The sequence below is a fragment of the Cheilinus undulatus genome, linkage group 6 (assembly GCF_018320785.1).
Source record: "Cheilinus undulatus linkage group 6, ASM1832078v1, whole genome shotgun sequence".
Lineage (NCBI taxonomy): Eukaryota > Metazoa > Chordata > Actinopteri > Labriformes > Labridae > Cheilinus > Cheilinus undulatus.
In genome coordinates, this window is record NC_054870.1 from 46208202 (window position 1) to 46233921 (window position 25720).

The 25720-nt window shown below is 37.8% G+C and overlaps 1 protein-coding gene across 2 annotated transcripts in view; it reads right to left on the reverse strand.

The window, feature by feature from the left end:
• lmbrd1 (LMBR1 domain containing 1) overlaps positions 1 to 25720 on the reverse strand; it is a 130753-nt gene that overhangs the window by 21713 nt on the left and 83320 nt on the right. For both annotated transcript variants that reach the window (XM_041789783.1, XM_041789782.1), the window contains 6 exons: positions 24824 to 24976; positions 18637 to 18701; positions 18447 to 18549; positions 13542 to 13646; positions 13309 to 13458; positions 8209 to 8284 (listed from right to left, as the gene is read on the reverse strand). In XM_041789783.1, the coding sequence (XP_041645717.1) occupies positions 8209 to 8284; positions 13309 to 13458; positions 13542 to 13646; positions 18447 to 18549; positions 18637 to 18701; positions 24824 to 24976 (652 nt within the window). The remainder of the gene's footprint in view (positions 1 to 8208; positions 8285 to 13308; positions 13459 to 13541; positions 13647 to 18446; positions 18550 to 18636; positions 18702 to 24823; positions 24977 to 25720) is intronic.

Consider the following 25720-nt stretch of genomic DNA (forward strand, 5'->3'; position numbering starts at 1 on the left):
ACGTTAGCTACCTGACTGCACTGTCCAATTGTGAAGTTTGGTGGAGGAGGGACAATGGTATAGGACCGTTTTTTAGGGTTTGGGCTATCTCCAGTGAAGGCCAATCTTAACACTTCAGCATTTTGAAAAATGCCATACTTCCAACTTTGGGGCAACAGTTTGGGGAAGGCCCTTTTCTATTCCAACATGACTGTGCCCCAGCGCACAAAGCTAGGACTATAAAGACATGGTTGGTGAGTTTGGTGTGGAAGAACTTGACTGGTCTGCACACAACCCTGCCCTCAACCCCTCTGAGCACCTTTGGGATGAACTGGAATGGAGACTGTGAGCCAGGACTTCTCGTCTAACATCAGTGCCTGACCTCATAAATGCTCTATCGAATGAACAAATTCCCCCAAAGACACTTGTAGAAACCTTCCAAGAAGAAGGCAGACTGTTAAAGCTGCAAAAGGAGGACCAACTCCATATGTACTTAAATAGTGTCAGTACAGTCCCAGATGGTGTAAAAGTCGGGCCATACTTTGGTCCATATAGTGTATATCTAACCGGAGATGCCAGATGGATGTGTTTCACACATCCTTCTGGCAAAGCTCCCATAGACAGTGTTTGGGAAAGGGCAGAGCCTTTGAAAAAAACTTGGAGGATGATTTGACGAACGTTCTGTCTGCCACATCTTTACGGGCCAATCAGAGCAACAAAACACGTGACATCGTCGCCGCTACTGAGGAGTAAACTCGATAGAGAACCATGGCAACTGCAGACATTTCAGTACACGACTTTTGTCATTTTTGAAAAGCAAACAACTCAATGCTGTTCTTTGTTCTTCTTTTAACAAAGAAATGTCGTCAAGTTCCGATAAAACTGACGCTTTAGCAGCATCCACGCTAATCTCTTCCACCATAATTGCACTGGTCTCTTGTCACTGCTTGCTTACGTCAGGACTCTGACGCGCCCGCAAGTACTGCCCCTAGACGCTGATTGGTCCTAACCGGGCCCAAACTGTTCAGATGGGAGCTTTGCAAGATGGTTTAGTGATTTAAATGGCCTTTAGTCAGTAAATGATTAGCGGTACATCAGCCACTAACCTGCAATAAGGCTAGCAATGCCTCTTTGAAAGCTTTTCTCCCACAGGAAAATAAAAATTCTAAAATGGTAACAAATCACAAACTGTTCGGCATGCCAACAGAACCAGCCTTATTACTGAACAGAGTGAAATGATTTGGATAACCAAAAGAAAAACAGAATGTCCATATGAGTGAGCCAGATGTAAATAAGGCACACTTTCTGCCTACTGGCAGACTACCACAGATCACATCAGTTGATGAGGTGGTATTTTACATGTGTTAGTGCTCACATGAAGACATCCTGGGTCAACTCTGTGTTCAGTCTGAGCTACTGGATATTGGATCATCCCTCAGTATGCATTGTGGTGTGTCCACATCTAGTGTTCAGGATTTCCAATTGGTATCTTAATGCCCAAAATGGACATCGATTCATGTTTATGGTACCAACAGGATCTATTTCTTCATTACACATTCAGGTTGTTGTTGATGTAAATACGATAGATCTAGATATTACTAAGATCATCTGATCATCAGTTTTGATTCAATAACCTAACAGTGCAGTCATGGAGGCTACTGCAAGACGGTGGTGCCCACAAATTGGCCAGAGACGGTTTTAAAAGGTAGATTGATAGCCCGATTGATTGAACTCTTTAAAATGTACTTTAGTTTTTACAATATTTCAATACTCATAGGCCCCAACTAGTTCCAGTTCAGGTGGAACTGTCAGTGTGGATTTGTATGGATTTACCCTAAGTAAACATGTCACCATTGTCTGCACTTATGTTAAATATTCTCCTCTGTATCTATTTTATGTGTTTTATTTACTGAAAACTAAATATGTGAAGGCCTTAGACAAAGTACCTGCTAACAAAAAACAGAATTAAGCTTGCACAAAGAATCAGTCTGAATTATTTGGGATAGTTATTTATCTTTGATTTTGAGTCTGTTTCACCATCATGACTATAAGGACTGAAGAGAGGAAACTGCAGAACAAATGATGTCAGAGAAAAGATCACTTAAGTACATTTATCTAGATTGGCTGGTTGGTCGACTGACTGGCACATAGCCATTTAGTCCTCTACATTCATCACTCTCCTGTCGCTTTTTATCCATTACAGGGTTCCTGAGGTACTCTCTCTAAATTATGTAAATGTGGGAAGAAAGATTTGCTCTCTTTCACTGCACAAATGAAGTTATTCACCTGTTACTTCAACACTGGTCAATAAGCTTTTGATTGTATTCCCTTTCCGTTGCATGTGTTGTCTCTGCTTGAAACTTCCTCCTCTTCATGGTGGGAGGTACAAAAAAAGCTGTTATGAAAGCATTTCCAAGAAGGCCGAAATAGGACCAGTTTCCCTAAACTGGTCAAAAGAGAGCAAAAAATACTTTTGGCTGTTGTCCTGGTGTCAGGAGCAACAACTCCATTATTAAAACAGAGCTTGGAAAGCTAAACTGTTTCAGAAAACACTTAATACAATACTACAACATGTGCTCACCATTTTACTTCTGTGAAAAGTTACTACTTGGAATTATTGTTCTGACTTATCCAGCTCAATATCACCAGGCTTCTTTAATTTCCTTTACTGTCAAATACAGCTTCCAAATCTGCAAAAAATATCCTGGCAAAGTGACGCAGAATCATGTTTTACTTGTTGGCACAGAAAATAAATTGTCTTCTGAAAACAAACAACTGCACAAAGACAGAGCATTTAATTAATATAATTCTCACTGTTTTATCATGTAAACAGCAATGGAAGAGTGCCAATATGTAATTACTGCATGTTGGCAGCATTTGCATAAGTGTTGTGTAAACATAACTGTTTCATTGAAATGCAGTCTATTAATCACTGATGTAAATGTTATTTAAAGTAATCCAAGCATTTAAATGTACTGTATTTACTTCATTTATTCCAAGATTGAACATACAACTTACTATACAGATGATTTCATGACTTTGGTTTGATTTAAAAAGCATTAACATTTCACAGCATATAGGTAATATGGTGGAAAAGGTTTAATATCTTCAGAAAAGGAATTTGTCCAATAAAACAGAGTCTAGCACCTGAAACTCCTATATAAAGATTTAATAAATGCAAAAGACTACAGCTTACAGATACTTTTTTTTTATTATCAATCAAATTTTATTTATATGGTGACAAATTCAACTGTAGTTAGAGATGCTTTATAAGCAATGGAAAAACAACTGACAAAAGGTAGAATGCTAAAAAGAATTTAGAGCATCAATATGGTTTTTTTAATGAATATGATTGGTCATGATTGCTATTGTGTTCCAACATATCATACCAGTCAACAGTGAGGGTAAAAGGCATGCAATAATAACTGAAGCCCTTGATCATTCACTGTACATGTGCAGGACGCCACATATACACGTGTGTAGAGAACCTTTAGGAGCACAGTTATTGGAAATGGGTAGGGTTACAGTACCTGTATTAGCTTTCTATAGTCACCAACTATAAACTAAAACTACAGCTGCCCATCACTTCTTGTTCTTTTGATGCACTATATAAATCATGTGATCAAAAGATAGAACTACAGAGATTAATAAGGGAATACAAAAATGTCTTTCTTTTGATATTAAGGTATGCATGGACAGATGGCTGAATGGATAGATGGATAGTTGGACAAAGGGGTAGATAGATAGACAGGAGAAGTGTGTGGAAATATTGGATGAATGGATGAAATTGCAAGGTAATAAGTGATGGATAGAAGGATGGGTTGATATATAGCCAGGAAAAGTGGATGGATGCCAAGGAAGTATTGAAGGATGGATGGATGGATGGAGGGAAAATAGAGGGATGGACCAATGGATGGAAGACCACAATGATTAACTTGAAATTGATTGGATGGATCGATTGTCTATAACTTTGGATCAATGAATGGGAAGACAGACAAAAAAAATCACATGTACGGACTGATGGAAAGATGGACTGACCAGTTACAAGGTATATAGCACTAGGACAGATGGATGGGCAGGTAGAGGGACAACCTTCAGTCATACTGAATGGATGGATGAACAGACAGATGGATGTTGAATCAGTTCAATGCCTGGTTATCTGTATAGACAGACTGATGGATGTAAAGAACTGTGATTTCTGTTTTACAGCATAATATTTAAACAACAGACATAGTTTAAGAGAGAAAAGAAAGGAAAACCCAAGATAATCTTTTATTGTCATTAGGGATTAAAATGGCTGAGTCTAAAAACTTTTAACACTTTCTGTCCTTGACTGATTTCACAGCCTCCTTCTGTATAGGATACATGAGATACATTGCAGAGAAACCAGTACTTCAATGAGGCATGCAGCATAGGAGCACATTTTCAGGGAAAAATGCCTAGTGCCCCAAGACAAATGGGGTGCCATAGAACATTGCTTTGAATATGCATTAAGGTGGTATGGATTGAGGCATATGTTAGCCTGTGTGCATTGAACCTTTAAGAAAATGCAGCAAACTCTTTTACACATCTACAGCCAAAAGCATGCCACCTCCTCCTGTAATGTAACTGATACGACTGCAAGCAGCAGCAGCATCTTTGAGAAACTCCACAACATCAACTTTAAAGGTTATTTAAGGCAGCTACCAGCCAATTAATTTGAGTAAAGCTTATTTGCTTCATTGGGAATAAAAAACAGTTTAGCCTAGGAGAGAATCTATGTGTCTCCAGATCCGATTATTGTATACAAATAATATCTCGCCTTTGATCTCTGCAGTTACTCTCCTGCCTTGTCTTTATCTTTCTATTTTCTGCCTGTCTTACCCTGTCTCAATGCATTTTCTGATCTGTTGAATGGACTGAAAATTATTCATGAAAACCAAGTCAATAATGGCTATCTCTAACATCTTTGCTGTATTCAGATACACACCTCATTGTCATTCCAAACTCTTGCAGCAAAACAGGTCCAGATGCTTTTACTAGCTCTGGGAAGCCAACCTTAACATGGAGACCAAATATTCAAGAAAAATATAGTCAATATAACCTACACACACAGATAAAACTCCTCAGGAAACATATTTAACAAGGCCACTTTGCCATTTTCAAGGTTAATAGATAAAGAGGGGATGCTGTGCCTCAGCAGGTCCGCTAATTATGGGGTTAAGTGATTCGATCCCTGGTTCCTTCTGTCCACATGACAAAGATTAGGAAATGTGTTTAGCCCCTGGTTGGCATTTGGGTGGGTGTGCTTTGAAGGCATGCAATTAAAGATGGTTCATATAATTTTGTAAGAGTATTTTCAGTCCTTTTTCCTTTATTAACAGCTGAAGGTAGGCTGGAACTGTGGGCAGGACATGCATTCAAGTACCAAGGCTGGAGGTCAAATCTACTAATGGTGTAGATAACCACTATCATTACCATCATGAGTAAAATGTTTTGCCAAAGAATGGATTTTTGCAAAACTATCATTACCAATCTAAATGCACGTGTTGCGTTAGTGTAGCAGAGCTACAGCTTAGTCTGAGTCCAGTCATCAGCATGTTTTGCTCTGACACTTAAGAGCAGCCAGGTAACAAGCTGAATGTCACCTGCTTGTGTCAGTGTAATGCAACGTGCAGCAAAGAATGAGGTAAAACGTTTTCTCTCCTCTCCAAGATCAGACTGTTAAATGACAGCAACATGAAATGAGCAAGTGAGCTTTGCAGAGTGTCTCTGTCAGCCTGTCTGGAGCTTCAACACAAGCTGTGAGCTGCAATGGATCGACTTGGATTGTCTAGAGCCATGTGCTAGAGCAATATGTTTTAGAATGGTTCAAACAACTGTTTAAAGGTGAGTTTTAACTAATGACTCACTTGTTTTAAGCCCACGATGGTTCAAAGAAGCAGACTGCTACGTTAAACGAGGTCAGAGAAGCAGTTGTAAACACGGACACTCTGTACCCTCACCAGCACCTTTAAGTTAATGCAACAATAAACACACTTAAAGCCTGCTATTGTAATTTTACTCGAGTGCTTTTTCTGCTGAATGCTCACATCAGGAAATGTTATGCTGCCAATAGCAGCTTAACACACCTCAGCAGGAGAGAAATGACACTTAAAACTACAGGTAAAGTTAAAAAGAGGTGAACACAGAGAGAGACAGAGAGAGAGACAGAGAGATGGATGGATGGATGGATAGATAGATTAAGGCCAAATAGTCCAGCCCTATCCTAATACAATGAGGACTGCAGCCTCTGTCTATGATGCGTCCCCTCTATTAATAGGGAAGGGGATCGGAACCCGGGTCTGTAAAGACCTGCTTCTGTATTTTTCAAATACCTGAAAATAAACGTTTTAGCTTTTTCAATACTGCTATTGAGTCTGACAGGCTCAGTGATGTAATGTTAGTTTATGATATCACTAGTGAAAAACTGATATCAGCACTATGTATCAAATCCTACCAAAATGCGGCACCTTCAACTGTCAGCTTGAAGAAAAATGAAAGGCTCCGCCTACTAGTAGCATACAATCATATCTGCCTATCCTGGGAGTAACATGCACTCATATCTCTGGCTTTAGCTGCTCCAGGACAATTGTCTCCTTCTTATACTCAGATAAATGCTGAATAGTGCTCCCAAACTTTGAAGCAATTCCCGTTAGCTAAATAATCCACTGTAGAATCCATGGCAGAAACTGCAGAATTAGAGATAATTAGCAGACTTAACGAGCTGAAAGGCTATTCTATATGATGCGTTCAGGTAACTCAGTAAGTTAGATGACCATTCCACATGTCATGATATGTTCAAACGTCACATAAAAAAGGGGACATTTAGTTTTTGATGAGAAACTTCAATACAGCTGTGAATATGAGGAATGTGTTTTTATTTCCGGGATATAAAACAGATTTCACTCAAGCACTACTCAGCTTAGACCACTTCTGTTGTAAATATTTGTCATCGTTTCGTCTTTCCACCAAAAAAATAGATAAGTATTAATAGTGGTATCAATAGGGACTCAGAGTATTGAAAAGGGTATCGATATCAAAAATAAACGCTCTCCATCCCTATCTATTAACTGAGCTAAACTGAGGCCCTGAAAAAGGAATCATTTAATTTACAAGTATTGGTTTTATTGCTTGCTTTATTTTGTTTTACCAGTGGCACCACACAAAGATCAGCCTTCATATGACTATCAGTCTGCAAGAGATCCAACTACAGGTGTAAAACAGGCAAAACTTTTAGCATCAACAATAAAAAATGAAACAAAAAAAGGAGTCTTTTACAGAAAATATTTAGTATAAGATCTTGTGTCCTTACATTTGATTAAATAATTATAAGATTTATTTTGACCCCATAAGGAGATTAATTTGTATAAAAAAAGTGATTTAATTCTTCTAAAATATTGAGTGTGACCTGGAACTAATTAAATGTACGAATTAACTTCTTTTTAATGGTTTTCAAACGAACTCTGTCCTTGTTCTTATTAAATACTCACTGTTCTGACCTTTCAGCACTCATTAGCTTGGCTAATTTCAATGCACTTGTAAGTCTTCTGAAATATAAAATTATATCAATACATCTCCGCTTAGATAAACAAACATGCCAAAGAGATGGAACTATGTACTATGTTAAAACACACGTCTTTATAGTAATCTACTGAACTTTAAAAGGAAGTCTAAACCAAGTCAACTTGGAAAAAATAAGAAAAAGGAGTCTGAGACACAGCAGGTTTCCACAGAGTTTAAATGAGAGCACATCAGGTAGAAAAGCATGCATGTATTATATCTAAATGTACAAATATGCAGGCAGACAAAGATGGAATCTAATATATGGAGATATCTGTGAATTAATATGAGAACTGCAGCCTTACTTGAGCATTTAGCAAATAAATAAATCACTGTGGTACCATCAGGGCTATGACGTGCATTCATATATTGTTTTTCAAGGCTGATAAACTATAATATGTGATGACATGGAGACAGCTAGAGGCCATTAGCGATGTTTGTCCTTGGTATTATTCCCTCTAATGAATAATAAACGGTGATAAAGACTGTTCAACAGTGTTCTGGCTGTGTCATACACAGCCCCTCCTTTCTTTTAGTTTATACCTGACTTGTAAAGGATAAATCTTTGATGATATTTTGTAAGTTCCTCCAATGTCTCACTATTGGACCTATTCTACCTTACTGTGCTAGCAGAAATGACAAACTTACCCTCAGGCGCATCTGCATCACAGGTCCTTGAGGTGCCTAAAGTAGCGTTCCCAGATGCAGGACCTGCTGAGGGCATCTGATAAAACAAAAAACACAAGGGACAGGTGTATGTTTAGAAAAGAACAACTACAGCTACTGCATATTGTGCAAACAGTGTGCAGCTTAGGAGGAAAGTTTTGCTTTGGAAATAAATAAACACATAAAATCCAAATCCTGACTGCAACATGGACTTCTCAGTCAACAGCAAACCCAAACAACAGAGGCTAAAAGATAACAAAATCAACAAAAAAGATTTGAGTTTACTTTATTTACTAGCGAAAATTTCTAATATCAACTCAGTACTAATTGTCAAAATGCTCAATAATTTTAAAAACGCTTTTTCAATGATTTAATCCCTGTTATTTAAAGGAAAATGTATCAATGAAGTCAAACCTTAAACAAACCTACCTCCATAATATATGACAGGTGTTACAGGATATTACTTAATCCATCAAAAATTGCTGGGAAACTTCTGCTTACTGTGTAAATTCAGACAATTAGACTGCTATTAGGGATGCACAGATGCATCAGTTTACCATCAGTATTGGCTGATATCAGCCCTGTTGACAAGCATCAGCCATCTGCAAATAATTTGACATGAACAAATATCAGCAGCAGATGTTTATTTCTTGTGTCTGATCAATTTAATGCTGATACACTATATTTCCAAAAGTATTTGCTCACTGTCTTGACTGGCATATGAACTTAAGTGACATCCCATTCTTAATCCATATGACGTCAGTCCACCCTTTGCAGCTATAACAGCTTCAACTCTTCTGCGAAGGCTTTACACAAGGTTTAGGAGTGTTTATGGGAATTTTTGACCATTGTTCCAGAAGTGCATTAGTGAGGTCACACAATGGTGTTGGACGAGAAGGCCTGGCTCTCAGTCTCCACTCTAATTCATCCCAAAGGTGTTCTATCAGGTTGAGGTCAGGACTCTGTGCAGGCCAATCAAGTTCATCCACACCAAACCCTCTCATTCATGTATTTATGGACCTTGCTTTGTGCACTGGTGCACAGTCATGTTGGAACAGGAAGGGGCCATCCCCAAACTGTTCCCACAAAGTTGGGAGCATGGAATTGTCCAAAATCTCTTGGTATGCTGAAGCATTCAGAGTTCCTTTCACTGGAACTAAGGGGCCAAGCCCAGCTACTCAAAAACAACCCCACACCATAATTCCCCCTCTCCGCCAAACTTTACACTTGGCACAAAGCAGTCAGACAAGTATCGTTCTCCTGGCAACTGCCAAATCCAGCCTCGTCCATCAGATAGCCAGATGGAGGAGCGCAATTCGTCACTCCAGAGAATGCGTCTCCACTGCTCGAGAGTCCAGTGGCGGCATGCTTTACACCACTACATCCAATGCTTTGCATTGCACTTGGTGATGTATGGCTTGGATGCAGCTGCACACCAATGGAAATCCATTCCATAAAGCTCTCTACGCACTGTTCTTGAGCTAATCTGAAGGCCACATGAAGTTTGGAGGTCTGTAGTGATTGACTCTGCAGAAAGTTGGCGACCTCTGCGCACTATACGCCTCAGCATCCGCTGACCCCGCTCCGTCATTTTACGTGGCCTACCACTTCATGGCTGAGTTGCTGTCGTTCCCAGCCACTTCCACTTTGTTCTAATACCACTGACAGTTGACTGTGGAATATTTAGGAGCAAGGAAATTTCACGGCTGGACTTGTTGCACAGGTGGCATCCTATCACAGTACCATGCTGGAATTCACTGAGCTCCTGAGAGCGACCCAGTCTTTCACAAATGTTTGTAGAAACAGTCTGCATGCCTAGTTGCTTGATTTTATACACCTGTGACCATGGAAGTGACTGGAACACCTGATTTCAATTATTTGGATGGGTGAGTGAATACTTTTGGCAATATAGTGTATTTCGAACACATAACTGTTGGGTCAAATGAAAGGTTTTTTTTTTAAGGAGATCAAGGTATCTGTTGGACTAACCCTGATCTGTTTTCATGATCAAACCTGAAAGAAAATGATGGCAAACTAGGAGTCTTACACCAAAAGAAGTGATATTTTGAGCCAGTGCTTTTCTAATTGGCAGCAATGTACACAACAATTCCAACAGTTTGCAGAAGTTTGCTGGCAGTTTTTGATACTTTTAAACAAGAAAGTTCACAGAAATGTTTGCCAGTGTCTTTATTTTTTTGCTGTTCAATCTATCAAATTGTAACACTCTGGCACCATGACATAACCAGGTAACTGTTTCATGTATCCACTGCATGGATGCATTTCACATTCATCTGGTAAAACCTCAAATAAAAAGTGTTTAGGAAGGTGATTGGACTAATGTTCTGTCTTTTCAATTCATTAAAGGCCAATCAGAGTTAGAAGACAAAAGCATGCACAGCTCAGGCAATTAATGTGAGCTTGGCAGGCAGGTGCTGTTGTAGTTTACAAACAATGCAGTTTGCTGGTTGCTAAAACTCATGCCGAGGCCGGCCGGGACTCAGGAGAAGAGCAAAAACATCTACTCTGCCAAGAGCTTTCAGTGTGCTCCCTCTCCTCTTTCATCAAAAAATGTTCTACAGATCTGATAGAAACTGTCACTAAAGCTACATCTGGGTTATTAGCTTCAATGACGGCAATCGCTGCTATTGGTTTGATAATGCTTTGTAGGTATTTTATGATATGCAGATGACATAATCTAACTGAATCTGAGACTAACTCACAAAGTATGATGGACTTAGTTAAATCCTGGTATTAGAAGAAAATCTTGGAAAGAAATCAGAGTGAAGAATTTAACTTATTTAGATAATGCTGGAGTATACAAACACTTGGGTTTCTTTCTTGATGAATTTCTCACTTATGTGGCTGGATTACAGTGTCTCACTGATTCTGTAGGGAGAGCTCTGGGATCTGTTATTAATAAACTGAAAATATGTGATGATATTGGATATTTCCCCTTCACTTTGATGCCTGTGCATTCCCAGTATTAAATTATGCTGCAGGTGTGCTGGGCTTGAAAGACAATAAAAATGTAGATACTGTGCAAAATAGAGCTATATGAAGCTTCCTCTGGGTTCACAGGTTTTCTCTGATCCCAGCTATTCAGGGCAACATGGGTTGGGTACCAGGTCCTTTTAGCCACAATGTGAAATGATTGTGAAATTGATTAATCAGGATGTCTGAGGGCAGTCAGATGGAGCAAAGTAAAAAAATTCTCTGTAAGCTAATGAAATTAACTTGATTTTTGAGGAGGTGGATATCTTGTAAATCTACAGGACTGATTAAGCTGTAATGTTAATTCACTGAAAAAGAAGCTCTTGCTTTTTTATATGCTTTCAGTAAAGCCCACAACATGTTTTTTTTCTGTGCAGCTATAATACAGTAGTTGAACACTCAGCCTGCAGTGATTGTTTTGAAGTTGACTAACACAGACTGGAAGTTGCTCTGCCCACCTCCTCTGGTCTTTGTCTTTCATTGAGGAGTAGTTTCAATCAAAGCACTGCTTGCTCTACAAGCTTTATATACATATCAGTGTAACCCCTCTTTAAATGCTGAATTATGCCCTAATGAGGGAGAAAAGATGGTAAAAGCAGTGCCAACCTTTGCCAACCTGGACTGCATTACTATGTGTAGTAAACTGTGTAGTGGTCGCTTGCAATACCCAATCACAATGAATGGGGAGGATTTTCAATCATGCCAGATGGCTTGCAATGTGTGATGACCACGGCTGCTCTCGGGGATTGACGGCTTGTGTTTCAGCATTTTATACTTTGTCTTTAAAGCTTTTCAAACAGATTTTTCCGACATGTTTCTCTCTTGATATCTCATGAGCAGTACAATCAACTTTTTCAAATTCGGCTGTAATAAAAAGCAGAACCTAAGCGCTTCTTTAGGTCTTTAGCTTATATGTTTGGGTTTTTAAGTGCCTGTAGTGGCGAAAAATACCCTAAAATATCCATCTTAAAGTTTGAAATTGACATAACAAGGCATGAAATGATCGGAAGCTTTAAAACTGCAGAGTTTAAAGTGTTTCTGATAAACATTTCACCCTAATATTTCTACATAAATCACAGAAAACATCATGTGATCTGTGATGTGAGTCTATAGTTCATAGTGTACATTAAAAACTGCAGCATGACTATGTTTGATACCTTTACACTCCTACAGACTATGGTTAGAGCAATGCTGATTGATACCTGCATTGATTTCTGAAAAAAAGGTTAGTTTATTGATCAAATGATTGAACTACAGATTACTTTATCTCCGAATATCACATATTATCCTTGTATTAGCTCTTCAGGTGGAGATAGTGAAATACTATTCATCTATAAAGTACACTGAAGTGGATAATAGCATAGGAACACAATAATGCTTGTAAAGGGTATAGATAGGGCACAGATAGTAAAGCTTTAAATCTATACTATTAGGTACTTTTTGATACCAGTGATTGAAATAATTGAGATAACAGCTTTGTAAAACATGGTATGAAAAAGTACTAAGGTTCTGAAAACTCTGACAGCCGGACTTCACACAAGGCTACACTGCATAAGATATGCTGATATAAATGACACTTGGAGACAATAGCTGTATTGAAAGCTCACTAGAAGAGAAGAATAAGCCACATTTACCCTCTGAGTCACATAGAGCTGATTTTAAAAAGGTTATCTTTTGTTTAGAAAAGTAGATGTTTGAGTATAAAACAACACCTGGCTTCATTTTAATAATACTGTTTGAAAGATTTTTAGACACAGAGCATAGACGCCATGGTGAATCTAGACTACTTGCATACACCCACACACAGTCAGAGAGAGAAAGAGCGCAGTACTACATCAGATGACAAAAAGGGGACACAGATACACATGGTAATAGCCACACAGTCTAACACAGATACACAGAATCCAAAGAACAACAGTCTAAAAGCCTTGCATCCAGCCCATAGAGACTATACTGCAGCCTACACCCAGACAGACCCAAGAGGTCTGAACCCACTGACTGGTCATTGTTACAGCATCATCTTTATTGCTAGCTCTATTCAGAAAGACCAACAACTAATAAATGCATGTTTATATGCACTTTTTTCCATACCTTTACGAGATATTTCTGGCTGCCATACATGACGTATTGTGGAGCCAGGCTGTAGATCATGTAACTGGTGTGAAGGACGATCAGGAGCAGAATCATACAGAGGAAAAGAAGAGCCTGAGGGCGAGTTCTCTTCGGTCTGATTTTGTACAGCTGAAAAAGGACATTATAACACATCATTAGTAGTGTGCTTAAAAATCTTTCATGGAAAAAATAAAAGTCGAGGCTTTGCTCACCCTGATCCAGAAGAACCAGATGCCCATGTTGCGAATGCCAGCCATGGATGTGACCACAAAGTACATGGTAATCACTGTGATGAGGATATAATCCAGTGGAAAAACCTGTGATTGGAAAAACAGAGAGAAATAAATCAGCCAGCTACATTATTCATGTACAAAATTCACAAAGTGAGTCATTATTGCTTTTAGGAAAAAAAAACAAAACAACTTTGTTAACCTTCGAGGATGCTGAAAGTTTTTAACAAGAGACTGTATGAATTACAGCAAGTTCTAGGCCAAGCTATTCAGAGCACATCCAAGTCGCATTGCACTAAGATAGTAAAGAAGTTCTATGGTTACACTTCAATCACTTAAAAAGAAGAATGAATGAATAAAGAAGTGATAGACACAGTACACAGTCTGAAAAGTGTTAAAAGGTAATAAGAGTACACACAGGGTGTCACAGTTGGGGAGCCACAGCAGTTCCAGCCACTGAGTGGCAAAAAACATAAACTGGTGACAGAAATCAATAGGAAGTAAGCACTAAATGGCTGTAGTTCAGCTGAAAATTGCTATCTTTTCAGTATTTATTTCTTGACGGAGTTTTCTACCCTTACAAAGCCAATAAGAGTTGCCAGTTTCATATCTGTCATTAGGTGGAGTGACCAGACCCAGAGAATGACCAGACCTATCAGAGTCATTTGAGGAGAAAGAGGCCATATTTACTGCATGGGCAGAGCGAGAGGGTTGGCTTATGGGGCTTTAGCCCCAAATGATGTCTTAAAAGCCCCAAATCTTTCAGGTTGGTTTTAAGTTTGTTGCTTATGGCCTTGCTGATCACAGCATGGAAATGTAGTTTTTAGAGTAATTTCAAAAATCAGATCTTTTTTTCCTTTTTACTTTTAAGGATGTATGTACATAGGAGGATTAGGGACATTTAAAATTTGGTATGCATTTTTATTTTTTCTAAGGAAAATGACAGAATTTTTTCCTTTTTGGCAGAATTTTGACTTTTCTTAGAATTAAGAAAAATGTACGTCAACTTTTTTTTTTTTTTTTTAAGGTTTATTTTGGGCATTTCTGTGCCCCCGTTTGATAGAGGAGGACAGTGGACAGAGTCGGAAACAGGGACGAGAGCGAGGGAGAGACACGCGGCAAAGGGCCCCAAGCCAGACCTGAACCTGGGCCATCAGCACACATGGGCGCGACCCAAGCACTCGGCCACCTGCACCCCATATGCCAACTTTGTAATGGCCTGATACTGTTTTGTATCTATACACCCACTGGAGGGGAATAAATACTTGAAACATTGTTATAAAAATACAATGTTCAGCATTTTTGTGAATAAATTTATATCTCTAACCCCAATTGTGCTTTGTTTGAAAATGCAGAACTTCAACTGTAAACCTTTTCACCAAATTCCTACCCTACCTATGCAATGTTACTTAAAATATAAACCTTAGACATTTTTAGGAGGCAGAAGTTAAAATGATTGGACTCCAGCATGGTGTATCATGATTTTAGAATGGCAATGGCACTTTCAGCTCAGTTTGGTTAAGAAAAAAATGATGTTATCAACTAAGTATTTTTTAGGTTGAGCAAGATTATTTTTGCCTAAATTTTGCGTAGATTTGTTGACATTTTGAATTCAAATTTTTATTTAGAAGTGCACAAAAACAGTGCATTAAACTGTCCGATACAGAAAAAAAATCCAGAGAAGGGCCATCCCCTCGGCAATCTTTTGTTTGGGCTTAGCCCTGGATTTTAAAAATGTCTGGCTCCGCCCCTGATCTATAGGTGTGTTTAGTTGAAGTGACTACAAAATGGTAAAGAATGGATGCCAGTAAAGAGATCAGGACGTATGCAGTTATAGCAGCAGTTTTCTCAGGCCTTGACAACATTTCCTTATCAAAAGACAAGCAGAAAGCTTTTCTCCTGACCAGCTTCGGTCAGAGTTTGATGTAGCAACAGGCTCCACTGATGGTGAGCAATGATAACAGCTGTATGTTGAAGTGGAATTATGTAGTTCCATTTCCAGGTTGGAGCACAACTACTATACTCATATATTTTGTTGCTCTGATTGGCCCATAAAATATGTGGCAAACAGAGCATTTTTTCCATCACCTTGTAAGGTTTTGCCCTTAACACTGTGCCTTGGGTGTTTACTAGATTTCACATGTGCATGCAGAACAGTTAATCATGCATACCAGGTCAGGTATTCTCAGCCACCAGCACAGATACTCAGCTAATATAATATATTTGTAGAAAAATTTGCATTTGTAAATTAACACTAATAAAGCTGCAGTTACTATAGCACATACTGAACCCACGATTCACTTAGTGATGAATTTAATCAAAACCCCACTGAATTTTCCCTCCTCTTCTTTTAACCATAAAGGAAAGTTAGCTTTAAGTTCAGCCTATGAATCATGCAGTAGAAGAACAGTGAAGACAGTATCTAAGAAAAACAGATTATACTTTACATGTGGACATAAAACCCTACAAAGTCTGATTAATACAGCTGGTTTTATAAGGAAAGATAAAAAAAACCTGTTAAATTTACAACTCAGCTTTTATTATTTCCATATAATTTCAGGACTTAAAAGTGCCTGACTTTACAAAGGTTCAGGTCTATAACACTACACAAATAATAATACAAAGAGAAGCAAATGAACCACTGAAATACAGCGAAACAGCTGATTTAGAGCTTCAGAGTAACCCAAAACTTTGAGGTTTATTCAGTTTCATATCATTGGCGTCACGCTCTTGTCAGGACATTTTTCATTATGAGATTAAACTGAAGTATTGTATGAGTAGCATACATATCTGTGAACTGTAATGGTCTAACTGAACTGAAACACTGATCCTGTAACACTATCCAGTCCTGGTGCGGTGTGTCTAATTCCTTAAATAGCAAGGTCATGCTTCTAAACACAGGATTTAGACATTTAATCAATGCCAGTATCTATGAAGCAATTTTTTAATGGTCTGAACTGTCAGTCATTTCTCTGTCTTACTCTGACAGAAGAATATTAAGTTTAAAAGAAGATGTTCTGGTCAGGGTCCAGACCTGCAGCAATAACTCTGAGGGAAGAAGCAATGGTAGTAGTTTTATATTCTCTCTGTGGCTCTCACTTTAAAACTAAGGAAGTGAATTTTCCCCAGCAGATGATCAATAAAGTTTAGCTGATGTTATCCCTAAAATAGCGAGTATAAGGCTTTTTCCATGTGACCTAGTGCAATATACACTAAGTCTTATAAAATCCACAGGTTTAGTGCTGCAAAAAGGTTGAAAGTAGAATAGGATTAAGATGTTAATGAAAGATTTTTGGAAACTTTTGCTAACTTAAGACAAATGATGTCTTTGATCGAGAATGTTTTGAGTTTTAATCTCAGTTCATATTGATGAAAAACATAATATAGCAAACTAAAATATATAACTCAAAGCTCAGAAACATCTTCTGACTTTTAAAAATAACATTAGAGAATGCTTTTTTCATTTGAAAATCTCTAGTTCAGAATAAGAGCAGAGATAAATATACTTTCTAACAAAGATTGAGTACTAAATATGCAAACAGTCATTTTTTTAATCCAAGTCATGTAATATGTCAAACATTTTTGTGATGGTCCTGATTTGATACTGAGTAATTTACACTCAATATGTTGTAATGCTTTGCTAGCTAAATGTGTAGCGTCTTTACTGATACCTTTGCTTTAGCCTTGTTGGAGCTCATTACTACAAGAGTTGCTGTGAGACTTGATATGTTTCTATTGTTATCAGGTATATCAGGTATCACTATATTCACGTCATATATTTTGGCCAGCCTGCACAATGCTGTCCCTGTGTATTTTAGAGTTCATGATAACATAAGCGGTTGTAAAAGACCTAATACACTTCAGTTTATTTCAAAATAAATGGGATGCAGGTACTAAAAGTGAAAATTTATGCTTGGTTCATCACACACACAAGAAAGAGCACATGCCTGCAGCAAGTGCAGGATATTGCCTTGCTGCAGAAGCCCTATGCAGACATACATGCAATCATTTATTTTACTTTCATCAAATTTATGATAGATTTTTTTTAATTTTTTGTCAACATCTGGAATCTCTGATCTGGTTATGCCAGCATGCATTTTCCCTGATATCTGGAAATCTTAAGAAAATGACTGTAATTACCCGTTATCACAAGAAAAAATGCTTTATTATAGCTAGAAAATGAGAGTGGAGACACGGAGAAACCAACAGAAATTTATGTTATGTAGCTTATGCTTGTCGACATTCACCGGGCTATCAGGTTTTGTTGTTTTATTGAATAGTGATATTTACATTACTGTCCATAACCTTGTGAATGAGTGGCCTCAGGATTAAATTTCTCTGTTAGTTTATCCATTTTTAGACCTCAGCAACAATTCCTTATCCTCTCCTTTTTACATCTATTATGCTCCCACTTATAGAAACGCTTAATGTGCTTGTCAGGTTGGAAATTTTTATCTCAGCTCTGCTCCCTTTGAAAATGCAATTATTCTGAAGTTACTGCAGTATGCAAAATGTGATTGTGAGTGTGACTCATGAGCGAATAATTTCTCTGGTTGCAATTTTGTTATCTTATAGCCTTTGTTAAAATATAAGTGGTACCTATCAGGCTGTATTTAAAATAAATGAAATAGCATTTGAGTCAATATGACTCATTTATTGCATGGTACTGCTTCTCCAACTGAGATTTTTGTTATTCTCATAGCCCCTGCAGTACAGTGAGGCTTCAAGCTCACCGTTTTAAAAGTGCATTTAAGGATAGCCAAGAATTAAGCTTTTAACTGATGCTTCATTTAGGTTAATGATGATGGAAATGGGAAAACATAGCTCAAAGTATATCTTAATTGAGGATAATCATCTTTTCACGATGACAGATGAGACGATACTCACGGGTTGCAAGGCTAATAGAAGTTCATTCAGAGGATTGGTGAGGTTGGTGCCAAAGATGATGAACCCAGAGCTGATGCCAGCAGAGTGGAGAGCCTTGTCCAAACTGAAACACACAGAAACAACTTAAATGCATGAACTTTTTCTAGCATTATGATGGATTTGTAGTATTAGAGGATATATCATCACTTACTTTGAAATGAACAGGGCGATAGTGAAGAGCAGTGCAACCAGGATAAAGAAAATGCCCAACAATATCTGCAGACAAAACAAATAAACATAAAACAGTACATAACGATACCAAACAGTGATGTGTACCCACAATAAAAGAAAAGGTTTGTTTAAGAGGCATCCGCTGGGTCAGTGAATATAACCTTTCTGTCATGTCTTTTGTCAAGGAGAGACCATATGGCCTGGCCAGGCACATTTTGGCACTGTAGCCCATGGTGACAGAGGGAAGCAATGGCACAGCCCCGACAGAGTAGGGAGGTTTCAACCAGGGAGGCAAAAGGACAGTGGCAGCCAAGAAGGCAATAAAGCCTATCTACTGCTCGCCTTCAAGGAGCCCTTATGGCCAAATATATCTATATCAGACAACAAGATGAGAAAAGCAGAAGAATATATACAAAATAATACAAAGAACTTAACATTTAAGTGGTTTTAGAAATGTTTAGCACATCAAATTCTGACAATTTTCCACTACCACATGCTTTAAAATGATACAATCGCTCTAATCTTAGTAATCACATTTCCTTGCAAAGCCCGAAACTTTACAGAAACTACAGCTCTTTAGTTGTGTTTTAAACATGATTTGAATTTGAAATGTAGTTTGCACTGTTTAAAAATCTGTGTCAGATTAGAGCTCTCACAACACATTATGTTCAAACATTGATATAATATCGCTAAAAACAAGATGATATCAACAACTGTTACAAGCCACTGCAAAAAAACAACAACAAAGTCCTACCCAAATATATTGGGTCAGTTTCTCATTTTACAACATTTGCAAGCAAACGCCTGCACACAGTCTAAATTTCACAAATACATTGGCAACATTTTTGCAACAAAATGTTGCCAATGCATTTTTTCAATTTAGTCAAAGCGCTGGTGTTTGGCCGCATTTTTTGGGAATATACAATAAACTTCCAATAACGGTAATTACTGGATACCTGGGAGTTGGGTTTTTGTAGCCCTTGTATCCAAACAAGTATCATAAGGATTACTTTTTTCTAGAATTTTACTCAATTCTACCCCAATAAAATGTTAAATATGTGCTTAAATCACAGGTTAAGTTAACAAACAAATATTGATATGTGAATACAAGCCAACCTACAGTTTCTGAACCTAGAGTTACTTGGAGCAGTTGTAATGTCTGTTGTCTTTGACTTTGTTTGAGTGAGTTGTAATTGTTGACATGTCTGTTCTGTTGGTGTAATGTGATGTATTGTCTTATGTTTGTGTACTGTGATTTTTGATTGTATAAATTGTATTGTCACAATGTAAACTGTGGACCCCATGAAGAATAGCTTACAGCTGATGCTTAAGCTAATGGGGATCTAAACAAACAAACAAACAAACAAACAAACAAAACAAACAAAACCTATCTGCTGCAATTATTTACAGAAAAACTTGTCTTAATAACATCACGCTTCCCAGATCAATTCAAAACAGTATTTATTTTTACCACTTAAGTGGCGCCAATTATTCTGAAGGTTGCTGATAGAGAGCTTCATCTGTAAATCAACATGCTGTGAGAGTACAGTCATGGACAAAAATATTGGCACCCCTGGAATTTTTCCAGAAAATACACCATTTCTCCCAGAAATTGTTGCAATTACAAATATTTTTGGAATACATATGTTTATTTAATTTATGTGCGCTGGAACAACACAAAATAAAACAGAAGAAAAAAGCCAAAATTGACTTAACTTTACACAAAACTCAAAAATGGGTTCAGTTATTCTTTCCCAAGTGTGTGCAACCGAATATTAAGTTGAGGGTGCCAACAATTTTGTCGGGCCCATTTTTGAGTTTTGTATGAAATTATGAAAAAAAATATGTTCTTCTTTACAGGTTATAGTTCTTTTTCTCTTGAGACACTCTCACACTAGGTGATGTGCTTATTGCAAATGCTCGTACGGCAATAAAAATAACTGCAATTATTTGTGCACCCTTGTTATGACCCACCTTCATAGTCTAGCATCAGGATCCACCACCAGATTGCATCCCAAATTTATCAGATATTTTTAATTATAAAATGTTTTTTAAAATGAAAAAAGGGTAGTTTGACCTTGAGATGGAACAAACGAAGTGATGGAACAAAGTGAGGAAGACATGTCCTTCAAAATAAAAGCACACCACACTTTCTGACAAGCGCAACCCACTGAAAATGGTCAAGACCCACTTTTAGGTACTGACTCACCATTTGAAAACAAAAGCACTGGAGCACAATTTTTAATGAAACATGAAAAGATGACACTAAAGCAACATACACCTTGCAATAACATCCCTCCTGGGTGATCTTACAAGTGGACAGCCTTCATGTTTGGCGGGAAAGCACCAAAATGCATCCAAAGGATGGACTAAGATCTGACTATTCAGACCACATGCGGAGGTGTCAGGGATGTCTATCCATTTTGCTTTGAGAATTTTGAAGAAGGTCAACCTCCTCCTCTAACAGAAAAATGTTAGTTTTTTTTTTTTTTTTTTTTTTTAATACCGGTGCTACATCACTACTTTTTTTATGGTGCTTGTGCCTTCAAGGTGCCTGAATCTATACCTTTGAGAGTGAAAAAATGTGTGTTTAAAGTCAGCAGGAGAATAAAAGCAGTCTGGGTATCTTACATGTTTTGCAGAAACATCTTTATAAGACGCCAGTCTAACATGAGATAAGAAAAGGAAACCTGCATTAATTTAACACATAAATCGCACAAATTCCATGACATTGGGGAGGCAAGAGAGTTGCATTGGGGTGGTGGGGTATCAAAATGAAGCGTCAATATATCTGTGTTGCATTTTGGTCTGGTAGGTATAATTTGTGTGGGTATCATTTCCATACTCATCCCTAAACACACTTCCATCTTTTGGGCGAAAATGATGAGCCATTCAATCTTCCCAAACCAGCAGACAATTACCTGCATGTGAGACAGGAAGGTGAATTCTTATATCTTCTTTTCAATTGAGATGCATTTGTAAGCAGCCTTCTACTTGTGCTATCTGCTTGTTATAATGTCAACAAGGATAAAAGCAAAGGTGTAAAGAGCTTCAATGAGACTCTGAACACTGGTAGCCAGCTAACTACACCAGAGGTCATGTCTCAGCATAAAAAAGACAAAAAATGTAAATTAGGCTTTTCCAGTTCCTCTGTTATAGCCACGCCAATGCCTTAACAACAGAGTGTAAATGAAGCAATTAACAAAACAAAAACACAATCATTTAACCAAAGCATATCCTCAAGGAAGGAAAAACATCCTCAAGCGTAATTGCTTATTGACTGAAGCATGAATGACAGCCAAATACAATCAAGAAAGTGGTAATCACCACACTTTTCTGTTGTTTATATAGCCTCCATATCAATAACACCTGAGAAATCAAGTTGGAAAAACACAGTTATTATGTTCTGATTGCACTGCCCTTATCTCCAAATCAAAGCTACAGCGATGGTAAAAATGAACTCTGCTACCAAAGTCTGTTCAAAGCAACAAGTAAAAGAGAAGCTTTGAACAACAGAAAAAAAGTTTATAATCATGAAATGATGGATTTTACTTTCATATCTTAAATGCTAAGGCAGTTTATTTTTAAAAAATAATGATCCTGTTGCATTCTAAATTATTAATCAAAAAATGCTTGAAAAAAACAAAACAACTTCCTTTTTCTTTGTTTTAGGATTCCATCAAAGCAAATAATTTTTCAAAGGTCCAAGCTCTTTTAAACTGCAGATGTTCCTTGTGTTAAATAAGCCATTTCTGCGCACCACTGGGGTCGATATAAAAAAACAGCATGCGTTTGAGAAACAGCGACACAACTGCTCTGGAGAAATCACAGTCCTATGGCTTATCACTCCACACCAGTGCCTGAGTATACAGTAAATAAATCTCCCATCTCATTATAGCTTAAATTTGAGTCTGGGGACTGTCATTAGCTGCAGCCCCCTTGGTTCAAGACAAACAGTTACAGACTCTCAGTTTAAATGTTTGTGCATGCCTGCTGTGCAGGAAAATACTAGTAAATGAATAGCAGTGGGATTGCAAAATGTGACAGAGAGAATTATTGTGGAACTTTATGTACCTTTAACATGCACAAAAAAAACAAAACAAAAAAACCCCCCCAAAAAACCTACTATTCATTATTTTGTCATACAGGAACAAGAAATAAGCACTTTTATACAAACTCATTAACATCTAAATTTGATGCACATCCATGAGCAGTAGGAGGTTGGTTTAAGTAAATTATGTATAAAGAGTTGTGAAGGTGAAAGCAGTCAATCATAAATGGAGCATGTTCATCCGTCTCGTGATTTTTCAGCACCTACAACAGTTAAGTATGTAAGGTATGGGAAGCCTATATGTTGATCTGTTTTTATTCTTTTCCCAGAATTAAGAAACTGGGAATGTCAGTGTTTATGCGTTAATCACAATGCAACTATGGTCCAAAAGTAGGGCGTTCATATTTTGAATCCTGATTATTCGCATGATCTTTCTGTCCCTTTCAGCACACTTTGGTGTGTTGCTCCGAATAAGAGAAAATTAGCGTGTCTCAAATTGCATACTTCTCTACTAAATGCTAAATATTTTGAGTGTGCAGAGTGCGTTCACACTGAGAGGTATACTCAAATGCTGTTTACTATTGGCACACCGATAATTGTCCAAGAATTAAGCATGGAACGATGGACACTAATGTCATATTGGTGGTGTAGCAGATATTGTATTGTCAGCATGCTAGTGCGCCAGCTAAGGTTAGCATCCACTTGCTAGCTTGCGTGTTATTAGCAACAGCAGCACATTTCAATCAGGACAAAGGCATTTGAGGCAAAATAAGTTTATTTGTAATGTACAATAGTTGGACAACACTAACCAGCTGTGATTACGTGCTCTGTAATACAGTATATTAACAGAAGTATAGGATGTAGGACGCACTGACGGTCTCTCATTTCACAAAGAAGTGTTTGTTCTATCTGTGTAAGTAAACAGGAACATTCAGGAAGGGAAGAATAACAAAAGTGCAGTGAAAGTGACGATAACTTTATTTTAAACGCTCTGATTATGGACCATTATTCTTCGTGACTGATGGATTAATGCTGACAGCCTTAGTTGTCAAACATTTACCTTTTAACTGTTCCCTTATTTCCTTTTTAATCTATAACAAGATGGTTTTCCATTGTTAGGTTCATGTAATAATCCCTGATCTCAAAATAAAAGCAGGACTGAAGAAATTAAATATCCTTAGTTTAAGACTACCAAAATTCAAAATTAAGTGGAATTACAAATTGGGAGATTAATCACAATTAACAACAGAAATCTTGATATTAATCACAATTAAATACTGTGATTGTTTGACAGCCCTAAGAGAAATCTGTGTGTGTCTCTGTGTGCAACTGTCATACAGGTAGACCCTAATATTAATTTAATAAATATGCAGGGTTATGCAGAATAAAACTCACTGAAATCCTTTGCTAGATCTGGTTGTTAATGATTTAATCAAACTTCCCGCTGAACTGTAGTTCAGACAGGCTGTTTAAAATATTCCCCACAGTAAATGCTGGTATAAACATGTCCAAAGGTAGAACCGTATTAAGTCTAACACAAGTGGAGTAATGACCCCACTTAATTCCTTTCCTCTCAGGCAAATCTGAATATGGGAACATCCAAATAAAAATTGCATGAGAGGTCCAGGTATTGGTCCAACTTAAAAAGTAAATCAAAGAGAAGTTTGTGGTTGCTTTGGTTTATCCCTGGGGAAAAATGGCATCCTGCCTGGAAATGTGAGACTCCCAACGAGACTTCAGAGTAAATTAGGTGAAGAGGCAACCCATGGGAATCAAGTAAATATGCGGTTGTGTGAAGTAGAACTAAAAGTAAATCTAGAGCAGTCCAGATATGAAGTTAAACACAATAAAGAGTTGGGGAGGGAGAGTGTGAGGCTGGCAAAAATGAACAAAAGGATGATACTCTGCCAAAAGTTGTATTTTTTAAAATAAAACAATTAAGTGATTCAAGTCTTAATTATAGGTGGTATATTATCCAGCACAGACAAAACTCTGCCCTAAAATCTGATAAGGTTGAAACACTGAACGCTAAATTACTGTGTTTAAAGATCTCAAAAAAATACTTACACCTACAAAAAGCCTGTATTAGATGTCAGCTTCTTTAACTCTGACTCACCTTTAAAGGTCTGAGAGCGCTGCCCACTTTGGTGCAGCAGTTCCTCTCTGCAATTTCCAGGTGTCTCCCCCTGCGCCGGAGGACCTGCAGTTTACCCTCTAGCTCCTGCAGGTTGTGCCTGTCCCTTGAGGAAAGAGGACGTCCATCTGTGCACTGGTGACAAGACCAACAAACAACCGAATAAATCGATAGATACACATGTATATGGATGTTTACTTCTGACATAACATTTTAGGGTTAAATTGCTCAAATGCTGGAGAAACTGGGAGCTACTGAACTATGCAGAGACTCCAGAGCAATATAGATAAGAGAAAAGGCATAATAATGAAAAAAAACACATCTTTCAGATATAAGCAACAGTGTCACCAGCATTATCAGATACTCTGTTACAGAAGTTGCTATATATTATCTTAAGTATCAAGAAAAAAAAAAGTTTTGGATAAGCATTTTGACAATTTCTGTTCAATGCTGAATGAATAAGCTCTTTGAGGATTGTCTTAGTACCAAAATAAGATATATTTTCAAAATGGCTTAGTCCTAGTTCAATCTATCCAATAATGTGTTGGTAATTGAGTGATTGACAGCTTGTGTTTGCTGACAAACAATCACAAATTAAATCACGGGTGCAACATTGGTGAAATAAAATCGCATTAGGAATTGTTCAGCCCTGGGGTGTACGGGTGGCCTAGCGTTCTGGGGCGCTGCCCATGTGCACGGACGGCCCGGGTTCAGGTCTGGCCTGTGGCCCTTTGCCGCATGTCCCTCCCCGCTCTCTCTCCTGTTTTTGACTCTGTCCACTGTCCTCCTCTGTAGAATGGAGGCATGAAAAAGCCCAAAAATAAATTGTATACAAAAAAAAATTGTTCAGCCCTTATTTCTTGTTTATGATAATTACTT